Raw genomic sequence first — 19,839 nt, 5'->3', positions numbered from 1 at the left:
TGTCTAGATCAGGGGTAACTTTAACCTACTCTGGTACTAAAATGAACATGAAAGACTGGGCATGTTAAACCAATATGTGAGTTTCTTTATTGAGACAGTCCCAGACACCATAACCCCCAGGCATCTGTGCAACACTTTGACATTGTTCGTCACCGCCATAGAATGATATCAAATAATAAACATCACACAAAAAACTGACTTTGGACAACAAGTCGTGTCTAACCAAACCCCTCATCAGCGGATGAACAATTCAGTTTAGCAGTGAAAAAGGAAACAAGCCGCCAAATTAGATGTACTAAAAAAATGGGGTTAAGAGCCATAATTTGCTTCGTCGAAAGCTTTCCGGGCTCTCTTCAGCTCCTCGTTCATGGTCAGCAGGTCCTTGACTCTGGCGAACTTCCTGGGGTCCTTGCGGATTAGGAAAACGATGTCCTCCACCTGGACGCGGCCCTGGCGTCCGATAGACATGGCTTTGTGGGTCATCTCCGTGACGAACTCGATCACCAGGTCCTCCAGGATATCAACAGACTCCGTGTACGGGTTCTGGTCGTCACCGAAACCGTACATCATGCACCGGAGCTCCTTGGAGAAGAGCCTCTTTCTCTTCCCGTGGCCGCCGACATCCATTCCGCTGGATCCGTCATCCAACTCCTCGTCATATCCAGTCTCGTCCTCCTCCTCCGCCATTCTGCTGGAATAAATAAAAACACACGGGTGGGTTGATTTTACTAGTAGCTAACATGACATTAAACTAGTGACAGTGTTAAGTTAGACGGACTACTTCATTTGGAGCCCAAAAGTGTTACCTCGTATCTCAGCGCAGGAACACTACAGGCTGTGGTCTTTGTTGACTTCCGCCTCTGTTTCCTCGACTGCGGAAGTAATTAGACGAGAACAATAGTTTGCTGTAGAAAATACTGCCCCCATGCGGTTATTTCCCTTTAAGTCTGTTATCCGCAGAGTCATTTCTGCATAACGTTGCACACCACAAAGTACGTTACTCAGCCATATTAGGCAACACGACTGACGGTAGGTGTATCTAATAGCAAATTCTCTCTTCAAATTCTCTTTTTTGCTGCTTGCACGCGCTATAATGTTTGGAGCCACAGAAATGACAAACTCAGTTTAAAAAGGTGACAGTTTAACATGCGTGTGTCTATCGCTCACCGTCTAGCACATTGTCAATGCACTAACTACTCTGCAAGTTTGTTCACTTGATTGAATCACATCTTCACAGATGTGTGGCGCTTGGTGCATATTGTTTTAGTGTAAAACTCCATGTAGGAAGCTGGCAATTGCAACTAAAACGGAAAAGTCCAAATATATTAAATGATACTACTTTTGTGCGGGCTCAGGTGGATGCCGAATTAAAGAATGGTTCACACTGATTCGAGCAAGGTCGTAGCTTAAAATACATGTGACTTGTAGATGAGAAACAAACAAGTCCACGACAAGTGGAGAGTTTGATCAATGGAGTTCATGTGGGTGTCACCGAAGTGACACGTAACGTAAGACACCGGTAACGGAACGCACTATCACCAGTTGCAGAGCGCGAGCGTATACTTTCAACGTCAAGAGCTAATTACGTATTTATTCATTTTAGAGTAAGCCAGCGTTAATTAACGTTTCGTCAACAATGCAATATTGTTTTCCATAACAGGCTAGCTAAACGGTGGTAAACGTAGCTGACGTTAGTAAACAATTGGACCTGTCAAACTTAGCGAAGCAACCATCTGGTGAGTGACACCGATACCTTTGCTGCTGGCCTCTGCACTCATTACATGAAGCTGTCTAATTAATACTATACATTAAATCACTCATGTTTCATACTTATTTGTTGGCTAACGGTGGTTAACATTATGTAGCTGGCTGACGTGGTTTTAACGGATATAACGTGATGGTGGTTGTCAAACCGGAGCTAACATGTTGCAATTAAGCTAACATCGCAGCTGGCTGCTCTAACTCGCCTATTCTGCTGAGTAGGTTAATTTCTATACACCAATGAAACTCTCTCTCTCTCTCTCTCTCTCTCTCTCCCTCCCTCCCTCCCTCCCTCCACTCTCCCCTGTCTTCTCCTCCACACTGTGTCCCTCCCACTCTTAAAGCAGACGCTATGGGTGTTAGGAAGGGGTGCAGATGCAGTTCGGAGATGACCTCTCTAAGGTAGCGCTCTTTTCTGGACCGCTGATCCCGGCTGGCAGCCCTGGATGGCGTGCCCTGTCCAGTTCTTCTGCCGGGGGCTTCGCACTGTTGGATTAGTTCTTTTTTACTATGTCTTCTCTATAGGCATCACCTTCTATAACAAATGGCTGATGAAGGTAAGTGAAGGGGTTCTTAAAGCACTTATGATTTCCCAGCAGTAAGACTGTTCCTCTACACAGGGCACGCATGGATTTCCTTGGGATGATTAATGCAAACATGATACCTATATAGTGTTTGTGTCTGGGGGGAGGTATTAACTCGGTCGTCTCAGGGTGTCTCAGGGTGCAGGACCTTGAGAGAGAACCCTGAGACACTGGACCATCTACCTCTGCTAGGCCATCCTAGGTGACCCTGTCCGTTTGTCTCTTTTAGGGCTTCCACTATCCCCTCTTCATGACCTTAGTTCACCTCACCATCAACTTCTGCCTGTCGGCCCTGACGCGAAGGGCCATGATGTGCTGGACAGGGAAACCCCGCATCATTCTGAGCTGGAAGGACTACCTCCGTAAGGTGGCTCCCACAGGTGAGATCGTACGGGAGAATTTCACCAAACTGAAGAAAACACAAAGTCTTCAGAGAACAAACATGAGAAAAGAGAACAGATAATCAGCGCTTATCACCTTCACTCACTGACTAAGCTTTCAGTGAAGCGTACCTTGACTGAAGTCCATATTGATTGAAACGTATCACAGCTGAGGGGATAGTTGAAGAGTCTAGGCACTTTGGACTGGATTACCTATTTTCTGTTTTGTCTTTAATCTGCATATAGCCCATGTAGCTCTCCAGTTTAACGCCTAAATTAGTAGGTTTCACTGTTATTCAGTTAAATGTGACATTTTGAACTATTACAAAGCATCTCTTTTCATCTTTGATCACTATCTTGTTATTCACAATCCATAGTTGCAACATAGTGATATAAGAACAACATTTATTACAAGGTACTTTGTCTGCTAAAAGTCCTAAATTCTGTCCCCAGCCTTGGCAACAGCACTGGATATTGGACTTTCCAACTGGAGCTTCCTCTTCATCACCATTAGCTTGTAAGTTAGTCGCTCAGCCTTTTTTTAAATAGAAGATACCACTTCAATATGAACTGACAAACTCAAGGTTATCAGTATTGTATTTACCCAGTTATCGGATTGTTCCATTCTTTTCTGTGGCTCTCATTTTGTATCATTCCAGGTACACCATGACCAAGTCTTCAGCAGTGCTCTTTATCCTATTTTTCTCTCTGGTTTTTAAACTAGAGGAGCCGGTGAGTGACCCAAAACTTCAGCTACATTGTGTCCAAATAATGTGTTGACAAGACAAAGCCCAAACTAGACCAATCTTACATGTGACATGAAAGAATTCCGTCATTGCACTCACATTTAACTGAGCACAGCTCGCTCATTACCTAAAAGTGTATCGGGTCATTTAGTCTCTTCAATCTGTGAGCAAACTTACATGTAAGGGTATTGAGCTCATTTAGCAATGACGACCTCAACCTTAACAGCTTGTCGCCGCACGCACTGACATAGGAAACAAAAAGGGCCACAAGAAATGATAAATATATCCTGTTGCTGCCCTGATTATAATGATTACAATACCACAGAGAAAATAGGACCGTTAGGATCATTTCCTGCACAATTATCTGCTGCGTGGACCTAATGGTTCTACGAGGAACCCCATGATTTTCTTTTGTCTGTATAAAGACTGTCTGAATAGCATTAATGACTCTAATCATCATGGCTTGAATTTTCTTTTTTTCCTCTCTTGCTGATGTAACGCCTGGCTGCCTCTAAAGTTTAAAAAGATTCAGTATAGATATGTGTGTCATTCTTAGTCTAAAAAACTTTTGGAACGTGAAATGTTTTATTTTAGACATTCATGAGAAGACGCAGCACACAGCTCAAATACAGGTTCCTTCTGCCGTCTGTAATGTTTAAAGGGACGCATTCATTTAACATAAAAGGGTCATGAGCAGGACTTGCAAACTTGTTTGGGATGTCTAGCTAATTGGTTAATAGAAGCTAAACTGATCACATTATTAGTGGGAAATTCAGTTATGGTCATGAACAGAAGAGAGCTAAGGAACGCCAGCATGGCAGCCAAAGGACGTGTTGCATCACTGAAAAGCCTGCTCAAAATTTTTTATATAAAACTTAATGCATGCAATATAATAAAAAGTGTACATGATAGTCACAAATCACATTTAATATCTTTAACTTTGTTATTTTTATCAGTGTCCTTTCAACCTTTTTATCTTCTTTTTTTTACATTTTTCCTGTTACTTTCTCTTCCCCGTCCTTTTTTCTGGATTTCACATCATTTTGTCATCTTCCATTCTTTTCTCCTGCCGTGTCTCACCGTCTCTCTCTCTCTCTCTCTCTCTCTCTCTGTTCCGTCCCTTTTGACCACCAGAACCCATTCCTGATCCTGGTGGTCCTGCTGATCTCCAGTGGTCTGTTTATGTTTACATTTGAGTCGACCCAGTTCAACCTTGAGGGCTTCACCATGGTGCTGCTGGCGTCCTTCATAGGCGGGATCCGCTGGACCCTCACGCAGGTCCTCATGCAGAAAGCAGAGCTGGGTCAGTGTTCAGCCGCTGTCTTATTGAAAATGATGAATATATGTGTTATGGTTGCTTTGCTTGTGGACATTTTAGGCACACAAATGGCTAAATTCAAATATGACAATCTTGCTTCCCCACACCTGCAGCAATCAACTCATAATAAAATGAGAACGATGAAAAAATGAACAAACCCCTTCCTTTGAAACATTTGAAAGTGGCAATTCTGATGAAAACTGAAAAAAAGCATGACTGTGTACAGTATGACGACATTTTAGCTGTTGAGTAAACCCCTTAATCCCACCACTACTACTTTCCAGTCACTCTGGGATACGCTTGGCAATCCTCTCACCTTGAATGAATTGAAGGCTTCCTGGGAAACCTTTGAAAGATGCTCCACAGAATCCTAATAAAAAATGATGAATAGGTTGTTTAATATCGCCCCGATTTAAAACAGCGTATTCAACACACAGCAAAGAGATGACATCTATGTTTTGCTGGGACTTTTTCAAAAGTTGAAAAGTTTATAACCACATGTTCCTCCTCTTCCATCTTCTTTTTCATGCTGTGCTCCCCACCAGGCCTTCAGAACCCAATAGACGCTTTGTACCACCTGCAACCTCTCATGTTCATCGGCCTCTTTCCCCTCTTCCTGTATAACGAAGGTGAGTTTAGTCTAAATCTGTGGCTGGTGGGACATCCTCACTCTCGTCTCTCATCTCTTGTCACTGCAGTAAGCTAAAACTAATGATCAAGATGCCGTAGACCCCCCTGTACGGACTAGTGGTCATTTTATCCTCATAACAGGGTCTGTCCCAATACCCACACCTACATTATATGCAAATAGTCAAGTGCCTTCCTGTGTGATGTATTGCCAGTAATAGTCAACAGCTCAGACATGCTTGACCAGTAAGGCTTTCCTGTGACTCGTGCATATACTTGACTCAGTCGAGCTCATTAGTTGCAATTTATTTTGAACGGCCTCTGTTGGAGACCTTTTAAATTAGGAAAACATTTATCAACATCGCTAATAAATGTTTTTGGTGATTTGATATTTAATATATGTCCACTCATTGAGTCCATTAAAAAGTGTGTGACGGCGATGTAAAAAGCCCCCCAATCATTACTGTACAAGACGCCACCTTTTCGTCCTATCGGCCATTATTAATAACATTTGCAGTCTAATAACATAATAATTACATTCAGCGATGTCTTCGTGGGCTCTTTGTTACACCAACGAACATAAATACGTTGCTGCATTAACTTCTATTACCGCTCAATTACCTGTCAGTCTGTGTTTACTCCTCTCGGTGCGTTTGTAAAGAGTCAGTGTGGACAGGTCCCATTTTGTTTCATTTGGTCCGGAACAAATAAGGCACCGTTTAAGTACTCCATGCACCACTCCTTGCTGCTTGTTTATGCTGGCTTATAGGGATTCTGGAGCAGAACAGAGCCATGATTGATGGTATCAGTAACACTAGTGCTTTTCCTGCTGTGACAAGTCAAAATGTCCTCTGTGAAAAAGGACGCAGTGCAATCACAGGGTGCATCACCTGTGGGCTTAGTCTAATGCATGTTGGCATTTTGGTGGGACACAACTACCTACTACTCTTAAGTGTGGGTATTAAGACAGAGCCATGGTTGCCTTAAACATCAGATATTCTGCATAATGTGATTTCGCGGCAGTTACTAGAGTGAGGCGGAGCTCGAGTAAACATCATACCCTGACTGTGTTAATGCGATTATGTTCATAGTATTAAGATGACTGAACCACAAAGATGTGTAGGGTAGTGTCATATTAGTCACACTACCACAAGGGAGTCTTATGAACACTTTAATCCAACTATGACTATATTTGTGACACAAACTGCGTTCCATCAGCTTGACATTGCATGCTTCTCTCAGCCGCTTGTCTTTTCCAATGTATCGTCACAAGTTTATGTGTAAACCATGATTGTTTCAAGCAGTGCTAGCAGTGTCTGTCTTACTGTATATACGCTCTTAAATTAAGTTGATTCTGGAATATGAGAAGACATAAATCTCATGGAAACATCATTGTAGATTTCTGCCTTGTTTCCAGGGCTGAGCCTCAGCACCTCAGAGAAGTTGTTCCGGGTGACGGAGTTCTCGCCTGTCCTGTATTCGGTCGTCACACTGAGCATCGGCGGCTTGCTGGCCTTCGGTTTGGGCTTCTCCGAGTTCCTGCTCGTCTCCCGGACCTCCAGCCTCACGTTATCCATATCGGGGATCTTTAAGGTACTTTGTAATTGTGCGTAGGATGACTTCCTTTTTGAATCAGTCGGTCAAACGAAGCCAACACAGCTAGAGAACATGACACACCTTAGTTTGATAAGTGAGTTTTTGATGCTTATGGAAGGCTATACACACATTTAAGCTTTCAGGGTCAGCTTCAATCTAATTGGACATGCTTTGAAATGTTAGCAGCTCTGCTTTTGCGAAGGCCATTTTTTAAATCTTTCCAACCACCTTTGTTTTCGGCTGCATGAAGAGCTCTACATCTTTGCAAAGCCTCATGTGACTTCTACTTGTTGAGACTTATCTAATAGACCCTTTCTTTCATTCCGTGTATTGTCTTGTCTTCCTGTAGGAGGTGTGTACTCTGCTTTTGGCAGAAGCTCTGATGGGAGACAAAATGAGCATGCTTAATTGGCTGGGATTCGCCGTGTGTCTGTGTGGCATTTCACTGCACGTAGGACTCAAGACATATTATTCCAAAAGTAAGTGTTCTTGTTATTGTAGTTGATCATAATACTGTTGGTCATAATACTGTTGTATTGATCATAATACTGTTGTATTATGACCAACCCTAATCTTGCAAGGCTAATTCTGAGATGAAGTAGAGTGTGTGGATGAAGCATTAAGTTATTTCATTTTTCTCTTTTAGCAGCTGGCTAGTTAGCTAGCTAACATTTGGTTGCTAGTTCCAGCGTTTCATCTTGCTAACGTTACACTGGTTACACAAAATGAGCAGAACAGCTGTTGATCTGTTGTCAAACACGGCACCTACATCATTCTGCACAGTGATGTTCGAAAGAAGAGATGCTATTGATGTCTATGTTGTGATATTTCCCATCAGATAAGGGACCGTCTTTAAGGCAGCTCAACAGTAAGAGTCCAGAGCTTGAGTTGCCATTACTGCGGCAGAACGGAGACGACAGAGGCGATTCGGCTGCTGAATACAACGACGAAGACGAGGAACAGGAAATCTTTCTGCACTGAGGATACGGGCCACTGAAGTCTAGCCCGTCTTCATACTACTCACTCCTTTACAGCTGTTCCATCCGATGGTTTGAACCGTCCAAAGAACTGTTGGGACACACTGCCACCAGAAGAGGGAACAGTCTCCTCAGCTGTTTCTCTTTTCTTCCACCGGTCATGTCTTCGGGTCAGGACTGGGCCTCATAATGTAGCTGTACATTATCTCTGGACTTGACACAAGTTATGCTCTTTTGCCTTAAGGGAGCTTTGAAAATGTAGCTAATACATCCAAGTGTCAGCAAAGTATGATGTATGTTGGGGGAGAGAGGGCGTTAAAGGGACACTTTGACACCTTGAATTGTAGTGGGTCATTTTTCTTTGCTAGGACTATCTTCACACTTTGTTCTATATGTCTCTATACATACATATGTGTGGTTATGGCATTCTGTTTAGCGGCACAGGCCCCTACAGAATACGCTGTTAGGAAACTGACGGACAAATGTAGAAACTGTTTAATAAGGTGTCTGGTTTAGGATAAAAAGTCTAGAATTTAAAGTGTCCTGGTATCCCTTTTAGATTACATCATTTATTTTCCTTAAATATGCAGCCTGACACCCTGTAACAACTGGATTCATAGTAGATGTGTAATATAGTTCCTCAGATTCCTATATTTTTTGCAAATGGCTTTGCTGCTCTTCTTTATGGGCTACAATTTAACACAGAAAAATCACTGAGGTCTGTAGGGCCTCAAGTAGCAATTATTGTCATTATCAATAAATCTGCAGGTCAGTTTCTTGATTTAAATAAAAAAAACAATTGTCTAAAATAAATCCCAGAATAAAAACACAAAAAAATAAATTGACCATCACAATTTTCTAAACCCTAAATCTCAAGTTACATGCTTTGTTCAACCAACAGTCTAAAACCCAAAGATAATAAGGTACGATCACACAAGACCAAGAAAGCAGGAACATTTTTTTAGAAGCAAATGGCCCTTTTTGCTTGAAAAAAATCACTTAAAAGATAAATCAATTATCAAATGAATTGCTGATTGATTTTAAAGTCCTAATAATTAATTAACGGCGGGTTTGGCGGCAGAAACGCCCTTAGAATGTGATTGTATGGTGTATGTCTTGGTGATGGGGCTAGCCGCTGTTGTTAGCACCCACAGCTGTCAAGCTAGCAGCGTGTGGAAGACTCCGGTGACTCGCAATGAGTTCAAGTACAGCCAAAGATACAGGATTAGTTTTTATGTCAGAGTATTTGATTCATTGATTGTTGTCTGGATGTTAAGAGAATTTTAACAATTGTAACAAAAAATGTTTTGACGAAGATTGCTAACCCTAGCTTTAATTCAAGTAATGCGCTGCAGGGTTGGAGACTATTCACAGAATCTAATTTAAATGGACTCCAGCCATTTGAAAAGCTGTGATGTATAAGTATCATTACTATAAATACCTTAATGTGCCTTGTTTACGTCACAGCAGTCAAGAGGACTACGTTGAAGAGCTATTTTCAAAATCCATCATAATTGAATCTGTGACTATGTAGCTGAAGTATTTGATCTTGAAGCCATTTAATGAGTCAAATGTGTTGACTGTTTTTCTGTAAAAATGCAGCATTGTTGCAATACTTTGAGAAATAAAGTGAAAAGTTAAAAAAAGAAAACTCATGTTTCATTTCAGAATAAATCTGGGATAGTAATAAATGTCTTCGACCTAGAGGTGGTATCTATGCTGTGATCAGACAGCCATGCTTCTGCTCACTGTAAGAAAGTTACACAAATAACTTCTTTATTGCCAACCCTGCACCTGGTTGACATGCCAGCCTATTCCTGTGGTTTAGCCTCGGAGCATGGTCACGTTCCAACACAGCTGTTTGGAAATGATTTGAGCATATAGTCTTCATGGAAAAAATAAGTGTCTGAGATACTAGTGTTCTCGGCAAGCTATTGCTTTTCACCGATGGAGTGCATTTCGGACAACCTCGTTACACATACTGTAGTTCTATGCGAGGGATCACGTCCTGTAAATGGCACGGGACTCAGGCAACAAGCGTGGCCGTGCTTCTAAACCAGTACGCTTCACTACCACTGGCCTTGTTTGCTCTGTAGCGGGCTTTATAGCCTTCTTAGAGAGCCACGCCCACGCTGGAGCAGCAGGAGCGCCTTGCTTCTCGGATTTCACCCGCAGGAGTTCAGACCTGAGGTAGCAGAGGATCTGGCCTCACAGTTTAGCGGAACTGATGCGTGTTGACATCCCACCTCTGGTATGCCGTGTGGAGTCTCTCAGAAGGAATAACGTGGACTCACCTAACCGCCAGGTAAGACCTCACCTGGCTCCTCGGAGAAGGCTAGAAAAAGGTTGTTGTACCATTGTGTTTTATTGTCGTGCTTCTTCTCTGAGTCCTGTGGTTCTCAGGTAAACGACTGCTACCGTTGAAAGTTTAGTTGCCGTCTATTGTTCAAAACTGTTGTAAAATAGCCTACCTGAGGAAGGGGGCTCGGTTTATATGCTACCTCTTTGCTAAATAAAAAAAAAAAAATGTGACTATTATATAAAAAGTTACAATTTATTCGCGTTTTGTTCATTGCAGTTAACTACAAGCGACAAGCTAATGTAACGTTACGCGGATATGAAATAACAACAATGCATTGCGTCAATCATTAATTACTGCCTCGAGCGCCTAATTGCTTAATCACATAGTCGGTGACGTCACTTTCACACGTCCTCTACATGTATGTGTGTGTACTCTAGCTGCTCTTATTTAAGTCAGCTCAAGCCTCTAACTGTGACGAGGACTGCCGTTATCAACTGTAATGAATACCCACTGCATCCCTGGCCAACAGCGTTACGACTTTGATGAGCTCAAAATAAACTAAGACACAAGCAAATATTTGTTAAGTCCATTGAATGTTGCACATGTTTTAGTCTATTCGTTCGTCAGTAGGCCACCTGGGTACTGGCAAGGTTTATTGGAGTTCAGGGTACATTACCTGCTGTCATTTTTTCCTGGTGAGGTCACTCAAAGGGCACTCAAGTGGCCTAAAGGCTTCAATAAACGAATGATGGCGCTGACTTGACACCACTTTGATTCACAGTATAAGATATCATAACTACATAAGTGTTTAATAATCAATACAACACCTTTCACACTGGATATGGTAATTCTTACATAGGCACATCCACAAATGTTAGAAATAAAAGTGCAATATAATGTTTTTTTCTCCCCCCAATGCGCGGACGAAAAAAAGACATTGCATATCAATGCCCATCTTCTCCTCTCAGTCTGACAGGCAGGGAGAAAGATATGCGCGACACGCGGCTCAAGCACTGTATAAACTCAGACTTGGCAACATTCGGGCAAGCAGGTACATGTGAAACATGAGAAAACATACAAAAAAAGAGCTCTGTGGTTACGTCACATACTAAAACATGACGGCTGGATATCAGTCTGGAAAGCCTTTAGGCAGGATGGAAGCTTCTCTCAAACTCACCTCAGTGAAGGCTCGTCGAGTCACGAGGTCTAAAATATTAGTAATAAGTCTTAAATACAATCTGAAATAAATAAAGCAAAAATGTGGAATGACATAGAAAAACAGAATTTGATGGATAGGTCAGATTTAATCTGTGACAAACATTCAAACTTGACTTCCAGCAGAAGTTACTCCATATTGTGACATGATAGAGTTTTACTGAGCAGACAGTGTGTTACACACTTGTTTGTCCTCAGCTTTCATTGCTTCTCCCTTTCACAATGTCATACTGAGCCCCTTACTTAACCAAACCTTGGATCGTTGTTATAATAACTTGTCTGGACATCAAAAGTCTGTGAACTGTAGTATGATAGCTGAGCTACCAGACCGTTACTTGAGGCTTAGTAGAACTTGCATTTTGTTGACCAATGTTCTTATCCACAAAGAACAAATATCAGAATATCAGAGATGTTGCCCTTGTTTCCTATAGGCCATCTGCCTACACAACTTGAAAAAAATCATCAAAAAAGTTTTTTTTTTAAACTTCAAAAAGTTTACAGTACATATAGCTTTGTCTTGTAGGAGTCCGGTCTTTGAAATATAAAATGTTCATGGCTGTGGTCATTTAACCTTTTGATACCACCCCAAATGCAAAAAATACCTAATCATGAAGTCTGTATACAGATGTAAAGTACCAGAGTGGAAAAATGGTTCTAAACAACTGTTAAGATAGTATTCAAAGACCCAAGATCGCAAATAATCTGTCTTAATGATAGAATAAGCATCAAACGTTCTAATAATTGGAGGCGTTTAGTGCACATTTAGTGTAGATGTTTGAGCTCAGAGTGAGGTGTGTGGGTTTTATGGCCTCCTAAAGTGCTGCGTGTCTGTTAATGTTACAGCCTTGTGTGTGCCATTAGCTGTGTGAAGCTTAAGGTCTCTAATGGGCCCCAGCCCTGAAGCACCTGGGGTCTGAGTCAGCCGTAAAACAGTTCCCATGGGAAAAAGGGACGCGTTACATTTGTTGGTTCCAGGTAAAAGAAGAAGAAGAAAAGAAAACTGGCATGAAACCTATTCAAAACCCAGTGAACCATTTCAGAAATGCCCAATGCCATAAAAATGTTATTAGTTTCACGATCAATTAATCTGGTGATTGTTTTCAGTATTAATGGTTTGGTTGATGACATTTTAAAATATAGTAAATAATACTGGAAGATGACACATTTAAATTCCCTCTTTTGTCCAACCAGCAGTCTAAAACACAAAAATATTCAGTTTGCTAAAGCAGAAGCAGAAGCAGCAAATTTCCGCATTTGAAGCTGGAATAAATTAATTTTTTTAATGTTTTGCTCTAAAATGAATTCAATGGTTACTCAATTATCAAAATATATTGTTGCCGTTGTTGTTCATTTTCCGTCTATTGACAGGATTGTATTAGTATTTCAGCTATTTATTGCAGATTCTGTTACTAAACTGAGTAAATTGACTACTATATAGTAAATTAAGAAATGTATATAAATGAATAAGTATGTGGAATATTGTGTTTCTAGGTTCCACTCATGTCTCCTCACCTCCTTGCTTCATCCTCATCATCATCTTTCTGGCTAATGCTGTGTTTCCTGCTCAGTGTCTTCCTGCTGCTGTCCTCAGGGGTCCATGGCCAAGGTAGACTAATTTAAATAACCAAATGTATAACCTTTGATTACTACGAATAGGAGAGTATGTCTCGTACACAACTAAAGATGAAGGTGGGATCCAGATAAACATCTGTGTTGTGTTATTGTAGTTAATGCTAGTCTTGGGGTCAATATCTTTTAGTTACCAGCTACATTTTGCAAATCGTTATCTTTGCTGAAATAGTACCACAAAGCGCCTCTTTAATGCTATTTTGGTCGTCTATGGTGTAGACCTACTATATACTACTATTATTATTATTACAGAAAGTAGCCACAGCCTTCTTTTTTTGTAAGTTAAGGAGACTGACTGCTGGAGATGCTAGCTAGTTAACATTAGCTTACTTTAGCGGTTCCACAAAAAAATATAAATTATTTTACCATAACCAGTAACGTTAGCAAACACAACGTCATACAATCTCACAAAATGTATGGTAATGTAGCATTACAATTAGCTTCATTTAGTACCTTACTTTATTCTGTTCGGAAGGAGACACAATGCTAGCTTGTTAGCTGCCTGTAAGAAAATGTAAATGACTATAACCAGTATCGTTAGCATAGATAATGTCATCTCACACAAGTCAATCATTTTATGTATTGTAATACAAGCATCCACATTTGCTATGGTGTATCTTCCCCTCAGTAGTTTATACATGTCTACAGTAGTTCATCATGCTAGAGTTACTTGTAGTTTGCCATAAAGCAGATCAGCATACTTCAGCATGTTTCAGTAGCTGCTAGGACAATATATTATCTCTGTGACTGTCACATCCTCTTGAGCGCCATTAGTCATGGGCCGCTTCGCTTTAGAAAGACGGTTTTTGGCCTCTAACTTCATGTCAAACTGTTCCTGTTTATCACAGTACAGCTCTGCTCCGATGACCCGTTGTTGGCAGCTGGGCTGTTAATATTTGTAATTGTTTCTGTATGGCCATACTCGCACTGTTCGCTCATGACTTCTTTGTGAAAGACACTCGCCCACAGAAAAAGCAAAACAGTCAATTATGCTTATGATCAGACGAGCAGTTATCGACAAGTTTGTGCAGCACTTGAGCTACTCGTTTGGGCAAACCTCACAAACAGTAAGAGAGATTTAATGTAAGATTACAGAAATGGAGGCCCAATGTTCAAAGCCTTACTGTAAAGAGCTCATTTAGATATTCACAAACTACTGAAACAATCACTGAAACACAAGCTTTACACTTGGAAACTGAAACGTATTTCATTATTGAGAAGATGTGATATTTGTAATGTAATCAATGAATGAATTAGTTAATATGCTTAATACCTAATGTGCTATTTCCATACATCACAGTGCAGTGCTTTGCAATCATTTTGACTGGCTTTTTAGAATTTGCATTTTTCTGTATTTATTTACTGGTTACTTTAATCTACATTTTGTAAAAAGAAACACTTGGCGAGACTCAAAGAGCTCATTATTTTAGTACTGAACTAAAGAACGATGGTCACAACCAGCTGCTCTCGTCCTACTCACCAGTGAGTACAAAACAGCCACTCTATTCGTCTGCATATCTGCCCGCCTGTGTGGAAAGGTTGTTGTTGTTAGTGGGTCTGTAAGACCTTGACCTCAGTCTCTCTAAATCCCCGTCAGACCCTATCTGATCTGCTGCCAGGACCCCAAGAAGATGAGGACCCTCCAGAGGCCCCTGGCCCCAATACACAGTCACACACACACACACACACATACATGCTAGTCAGAAAATAATCTGTTGAGTGCTGAGGGTCATACGTCCACAGAAGCGATGAAGACAAAGTTCTATGATTCATGCTGTTCTTCTTTGCTTCCGCCCCCCCCCCCCCCCCTCCCATCTTCCTCTCCATCTATTACCCTGCCACATAGTACATACTAAACCCTGACACACTGTAACTCTGTGCTGTTCCTCTGACATGACCTTTGACCCTCCAGTCCCCAACCAGCGTCCTGTTCCTGTTTCTATACCAGCCGGGAGGACAGGGCATGCTTTGATGGATGAAGGGGCAGCTGGAGAGAGGGATGGATGGACATAGACATGAAAGACTCTGCTTGTTGGGAAGCCCCTGCTGGAAATTATGTAGATGAAGTCGAAACAAGAGACGGATTTGATTTGGGGAGAAGGAAGCGAGACGGGCTCGGCCGTCTTGGAGAGGAGTGAAGAAAGCTTCACAGCTTGTTTCTTTGATCTTTGAAAGGCCTGCAACTGTCATGCTGTCCTCTCTCTCTTGACCCAAATGCTCGACGAGACAACACACGCACACGCATTATGAAACCTTAATTTTTCTTTCTGTTTTCTTCCTTTTGTGTCTGTGGATTTGAAGGTCGTCTTAAGCTGACGGTCCTGTCTGAGGACAGACTGCAGATGAAATGGAAGGAGGCTGACGGACCCGTTCAGGGCTACAAGGTCCGAGTGAGACCCATCTCAGGTGAGACTTTCCTCTCTGTGGTGAAGTCAGTAATACTTGGCCCAGGCCCCTTTAATTCCAATTAAGTGAAATGTTCACGCTACAGCATTGCAGTCATGTTTTAGACAACAGCGCGCTTCCACCTTTGTGACAACCATGTGGGAAAGGCCCTTTCTTGTTTCAACATGACGACACACTGTCCTAAGCGACAGGCCCTCACAGAGCCCTCAACTCAACTCCATCTAACACCTTCTGGATGAACTAGAAAGTCAAATGTGAGCCAGACCGTCTCACCCAAATCAGCCAATGCACAACATCAATAAAGCTTTATTTATATCCCTGCACGTAGCACAAAACCCCATAAACCATGTCCTGGAAACTATTTGTTTTGTATAGAAGTCTATGAGAAAATGACTACTTCTCACTTGATTCAGTAAACATTGTAAACATGAGTTTATGGTCTCAATCTCTAGTTTCAAGTCTTCTTCAATACAACATGATGTATATTTAGTGAATTATGGTCTATTTAGAGTCATATATAGACCATAAAGCAGGGTATGATTGACAGATCCCTGCTACCAGAGCAATATACGGCGTCTCTACGCCACTCCTCCGCAGTCCAAATATGGTAACTTCTGTTCATTGGTTGTGAGAAAAACAACATGGCGACGGACGTAATCCAAGATGGAGACGGCAAAAATCGCAGAAGTCGAGGCTTCAAATCGGCAGTCCACAAACCAATGGGTGATGTCACGATGACTGCATCCACTTACAGTCTATGGTTATTATCAATTTTGAAGGCCTGATCATGTCTCGATATATGATTTCATCAGGACAGGCAGCTCCCTCTCTCCGCACCTCCTCCTTCACATCTGTGATTCTTCCTTCCTGCCATTCAACCTCTTCCTCTGCATTGTTTTCCCTCTGTCACCCTATCTCCCATTCCACAGTGGGCAGCTCAGCCCAGGCATGAAATAAAAGAGAGGGGGGGGGGGGCTTAGAAGAAGAATTCAGTCCAACACGAGACTTGAGGTGTAGGGTCTGCAGTGAGAGGATGAAAAGGTGGATGAGAGAAAAGAGGGAAGGCAGTACAATCCTGGAAAATGCATTAAGAGTATTTCAGCGGCTGTTGGAGCAGGTTTGTTGTTTCTCACAGTGTAAAATATTACTCCAATAACTCCAGTTAGACCTACAGCATGATGCTGGAACATTTTGACCTTTTTGTTCACTTATTTATTGTTTGCATGCCGACTTTTGCAACTTAATCTCTTGGAGAAAAGAGAAGCGGATCTGACCCAGACACACAAGGCCAGTAGACTGTGAAGTGGAGAGGGATGAAGATCAATGCTTTATTACTCACCATGTGGTAGTTACAATAAAATGACTTTTACTTTTACAATAGAAGGAATGAAGTGGAGACACCATTTGAATATATATATATATATATATATATATATATATATATATATATATATATATATATATATATATATATATAGCTGTACTGTATGTTTTACTTGCTGTGTTATAAGACATTTGGAAATGTTAATTACAAACATTAAAATGGAAAAATAACACAATTAAAATAAAACTGGCATCACTTTACGTAAATAACATTACTGACTTTATCATGTATGCGTACAGCGCACACATGGGACACAACTTTTATAGGAAGACAAAAAGTGTGATGATCTTTGCTTTCATATCTAATATTGTACACATAAATACTGAATGTATACTGGGTGCCTACATATCTTGGTGTGATCATAATTGATTGTAGTGTATGGGAGTGAATGTTGGTGTGCACATTATCTATAACCCAATGTGCTTATATGGCCATTATGAAAATGCTTCAATTCGGCTGCCGGAGGAGAGTACCAACGTTAACGGGTAATATTCCTGCTGAATAAAGGGGCCTCTGTCATTTAAAAACCACCAAGATCTATAGGTACAGTATATAGGAAAAGTTGAGGCAGGAGGGAAACATATCGTACACAGTGACGGAATAAATTATAATTAAATTAGTTTGCTATGTTATGGCTATGGCGGTCATATTGTTAGACATGCTTTATTACAGTTAACATGGGCACCAGCTGGCCTCTCTCCACTGCTTTATCTGACTCAGATGAAATCTTAAAATTTGCCGATGATAGCACAGTGGTTGGGTTAGTCACAAAATCAGATGAGTCAGCATTTAGGAGGGAGGTGTCTGATCTTGTAAGATGGTGCAGTGGTGATAGCCTTCAGCTCAGTAATGGAGACACTAAAGAGATGATCAAAGGAGAGGGAAACTACCTCTTCAAATCGCTGGCAAACCAGTAGAAAATTTGTTGCTCCATTAAAAGGCTTACACTTGAATTGTAATTCCTGTTCTTTTTTTAACCCTTTTTTAGATCACATCCCCGGTCATATGGTGTACCTATTTAACAATATATGTCAAATCAATCTCTTCCTATTGTCTTTTCTTCCTGTAAAACAAAATATAAATGCTTAGGTAAGCTAGTACCAACCAATTATATCGACTTTGATCAAAAAGGGAGGTGTATGTAGAGCCCCAGTCCTCTGAAGCTCCGGTTTGCGCTACATTGTGAGCCCGCCCACTTTTTAGCGGTCCAATCGAATGCAAAGGAAATGATTTAAATCCCTCTTGTAACTGTACAGCGCTCAAATATTCCATTTCACTGAGGATTACCTACAGTATAGAAGCTAAAGATGCTCTTTTTTTGTGTATCTTTTTAAATTCATGATATTCTGTTTTATGCATGTGATGGTTTTATTAGCATGCTGTGTTGTCTTTGTCTGTTCTGCATTATGAGTTATGTAATAATGTCAATAAAGTTAAATCAGCTCAACTCTCTCCTGCTTATTCTGAATGCTTTTGCGACAGAAAACAGACTTTAGGTGATGTCAGGAAGCCTGACTTTCCCTTCAGCCTTAACCAAAATGCTCATCTGTTCCAGAGGTGCCACAGCCCGAGCTGATGCTGACCACCACGCGGGGCCGGGCGACGGTGGCAGGACTGGACTCCAGTCAGGAATACGCCCTCCAAGTCCTCGTGCTCAATGGGACGACAGAGAAACTTCTCGCAAAGCGACGATTCACCAGTAAGAAACTAGCACGGTTGGCTGAGAGGAGAGAAAATAGAGGTGACCTCCAAGAGCTTATCGAGGCCAGTGTATCATCAACATAAAGCATCGTAGGTGAACAGCAACAGACTGTAGACATATAGGAAATGTACTTAAACGTAGAAGTTCAACAGTCCATTATGGAGTCGCAGGTTATTTCCCAACATAAAGATTTTTCCAACATCATATTTGGAACAATAATAATAATAGTAAAGCATCTTAAGATATGCAAGAAAGACTATGCAGTGAAAAAGTAAGAAGCTGGTTTGTGCAGTGAGTAGGCAGAGATGTAGACAGACAGAAACATGAAGTAATGGAAAAAGACGACGTAGGGTGTGGAGTGATGTAGAGATATGAGGTAGGCCATTTGTGTGTGTGTGTGTGTGTGTTTATGAGCGAGCTTAAACATGACTGCATATCTATGAAGGCCATCTTATGTGAAATAGTGTACGATTTTAATTTGAATCTGCAATCCTTACATTTTTTTCTTCTGATAAACGGGACCGCACAAAAACAAGCTGCAGTTCTTTGTGGGGTTGAACGAGGGACATCATCCACAGGCTTGATGGGAGTCGCAACGTCAACCAGAGATGAAAACAAATGCTGTTGACTCAGTTGGTAGCTGTGAGATAACTTTGGCAAGACAGTAAAGTCCCTATTGTAGGAAGGGGTGCATTTTTGACATTCTTAAACTTTCTTGGAGTGTACAGTGGTTCTCCCAAGTCCCCACCCCATCAAGTACACACACACACACACAGCGAGTGGGTATAAATACTACTCTAGCTGGATTACAGGCTGAAAGTGGGCTTTGTTTGAAGTCGCTGTGTATACTTACTTGAGTTCAGCGTGTTCCTGGGTTCTGCCCACCAACACATCTCACAAAGGCAACCTCGCCAGCAATAATAACACGTGATGGCTTTCTGCCCACACTGTGTTTGTAGGCCGAGCAGCTCACAGAGAGGAGAGTTTACCGGTCATTTCTGAGGAGACGGGGATGTTTTGATGAAGCTTCACCTGTGTCTGGAGGATTAGGGTCTGTGTGTGTGTGGGAGTTGGCAGCAGACCTATTGTCTCTCAGGTTGTTTCAGACATCTCCCTTTCCTACGGCACTGGCGGTGAATCCCATCACGGCTCTGTGTCTGTCGATTCCCCCTAATTTGTGAGCCCCCCTCATGTTTGGCATTTGATTGTCTT

General features: G+C 41.5%; 3 protein-coding genes across 5 annotated transcripts in view; 2 read left to right on the top strand and 1 right to left on the bottom strand.

Annotated features, from left to right (window-relative positions):
- Window positions 1-62: 62 nt before the first annotated feature.
- On the bottom strand, window positions 63-868 carry taf13 (TATA-box binding protein associated factor 13). 2 transcript variants are annotated; one of them, XM_079170658.1, is made up of 2 exons: window positions 807-868; window positions 63-691 (listed from the first exon to the last, which is right to left on the bottom strand). In XM_079170658.1, the coding sequence occupies exon 2, from the start codon at window positions 685-687 to the stop codon at window positions 310-312; it is 378 nt and encodes a 125-aa protein (XP_079026784.1). In that variant the 5' UTR covers window positions 688-691; window positions 807-868; the 3' UTR covers window positions 63-309. The 2 variants fall into 2 exon arrangements, with proteins under 2 accessions (XP_079026784.1, XP_079026785.1); XM_079170659.1 differs by having other exon boundaries at window positions 63-688.
- Window positions 869-1,020: 152 nt separating this feature from the next.
- On the top strand, window positions 1,021-9,616 carry LOC306701412 (solute carrier family 35 member C2-like). 2 transcript variants are annotated; one of them, XM_079166710.1, is made up of 10 exons: window positions 1,021-1,736; window positions 2,109-2,318; window positions 2,575-2,725; window positions 3,179-3,242; window positions 3,385-3,457; window positions 4,606-4,774; window positions 5,335-5,418; window positions 6,834-7,009; window positions 7,362-7,491; window positions 7,851-9,616. In XM_079166710.1, exons 2-10 carry the CDS (start codon window positions 2,208-2,210, stop codon window positions 7,991-7,993), a joined length of 1,101 nt encoding a protein of 366 aa, XP_079022836.1. In that variant the 5' UTR covers window positions 1,021-1,736; window positions 2,109-2,207; the 3' UTR covers window positions 7,994-9,616. The 2 variants fall into 2 exon arrangements, with proteins under 2 accessions (XP_079022836.1, XP_079022835.1); XM_079166709.1 differs by having other exon boundaries at window positions 2,106-2,318.
- A 577-nt stretch (window positions 9,617-10,193) lies between these two features.
- The window catches only part of LOC306709195 (collagen alpha-1(XX) chain-like), a 35,610-nt gene continuing 25,964 nt past the window's right edge, over window positions 10,194-19,839 (top strand). Inside the window, exons 1-4 of the mRNA XM_079177258.1 lie at window positions 10,194-10,294; window positions 12,998-13,112; window positions 15,437-15,541; window positions 18,481-18,624. Coding sequence (XP_079033384.1) covers window positions 10,217-10,294; window positions 12,998-13,112; window positions 15,437-15,541; window positions 18,481-18,624 — 442 coding nt within the window. The 5' untranslated portion in view covers window positions 10,194-10,216. The remainder of the gene's footprint in view (window positions 10,295-12,997; window positions 13,113-15,436; window positions 15,542-18,480; window positions 18,625-19,839) is intronic.

This window comes from Pholis gunnellus (genome assembly GCF_910591455.1).
Source record: "Pholis gunnellus genome assembly, chromosome: 2".
Lineage (NCBI taxonomy): Eukaryota > Metazoa > Chordata > Actinopteri > Perciformes > Pholidae > Pholis > Pholis gunnellus.
This window is presented reverse-complemented; position numbering and strand designations above follow the sequence as displayed.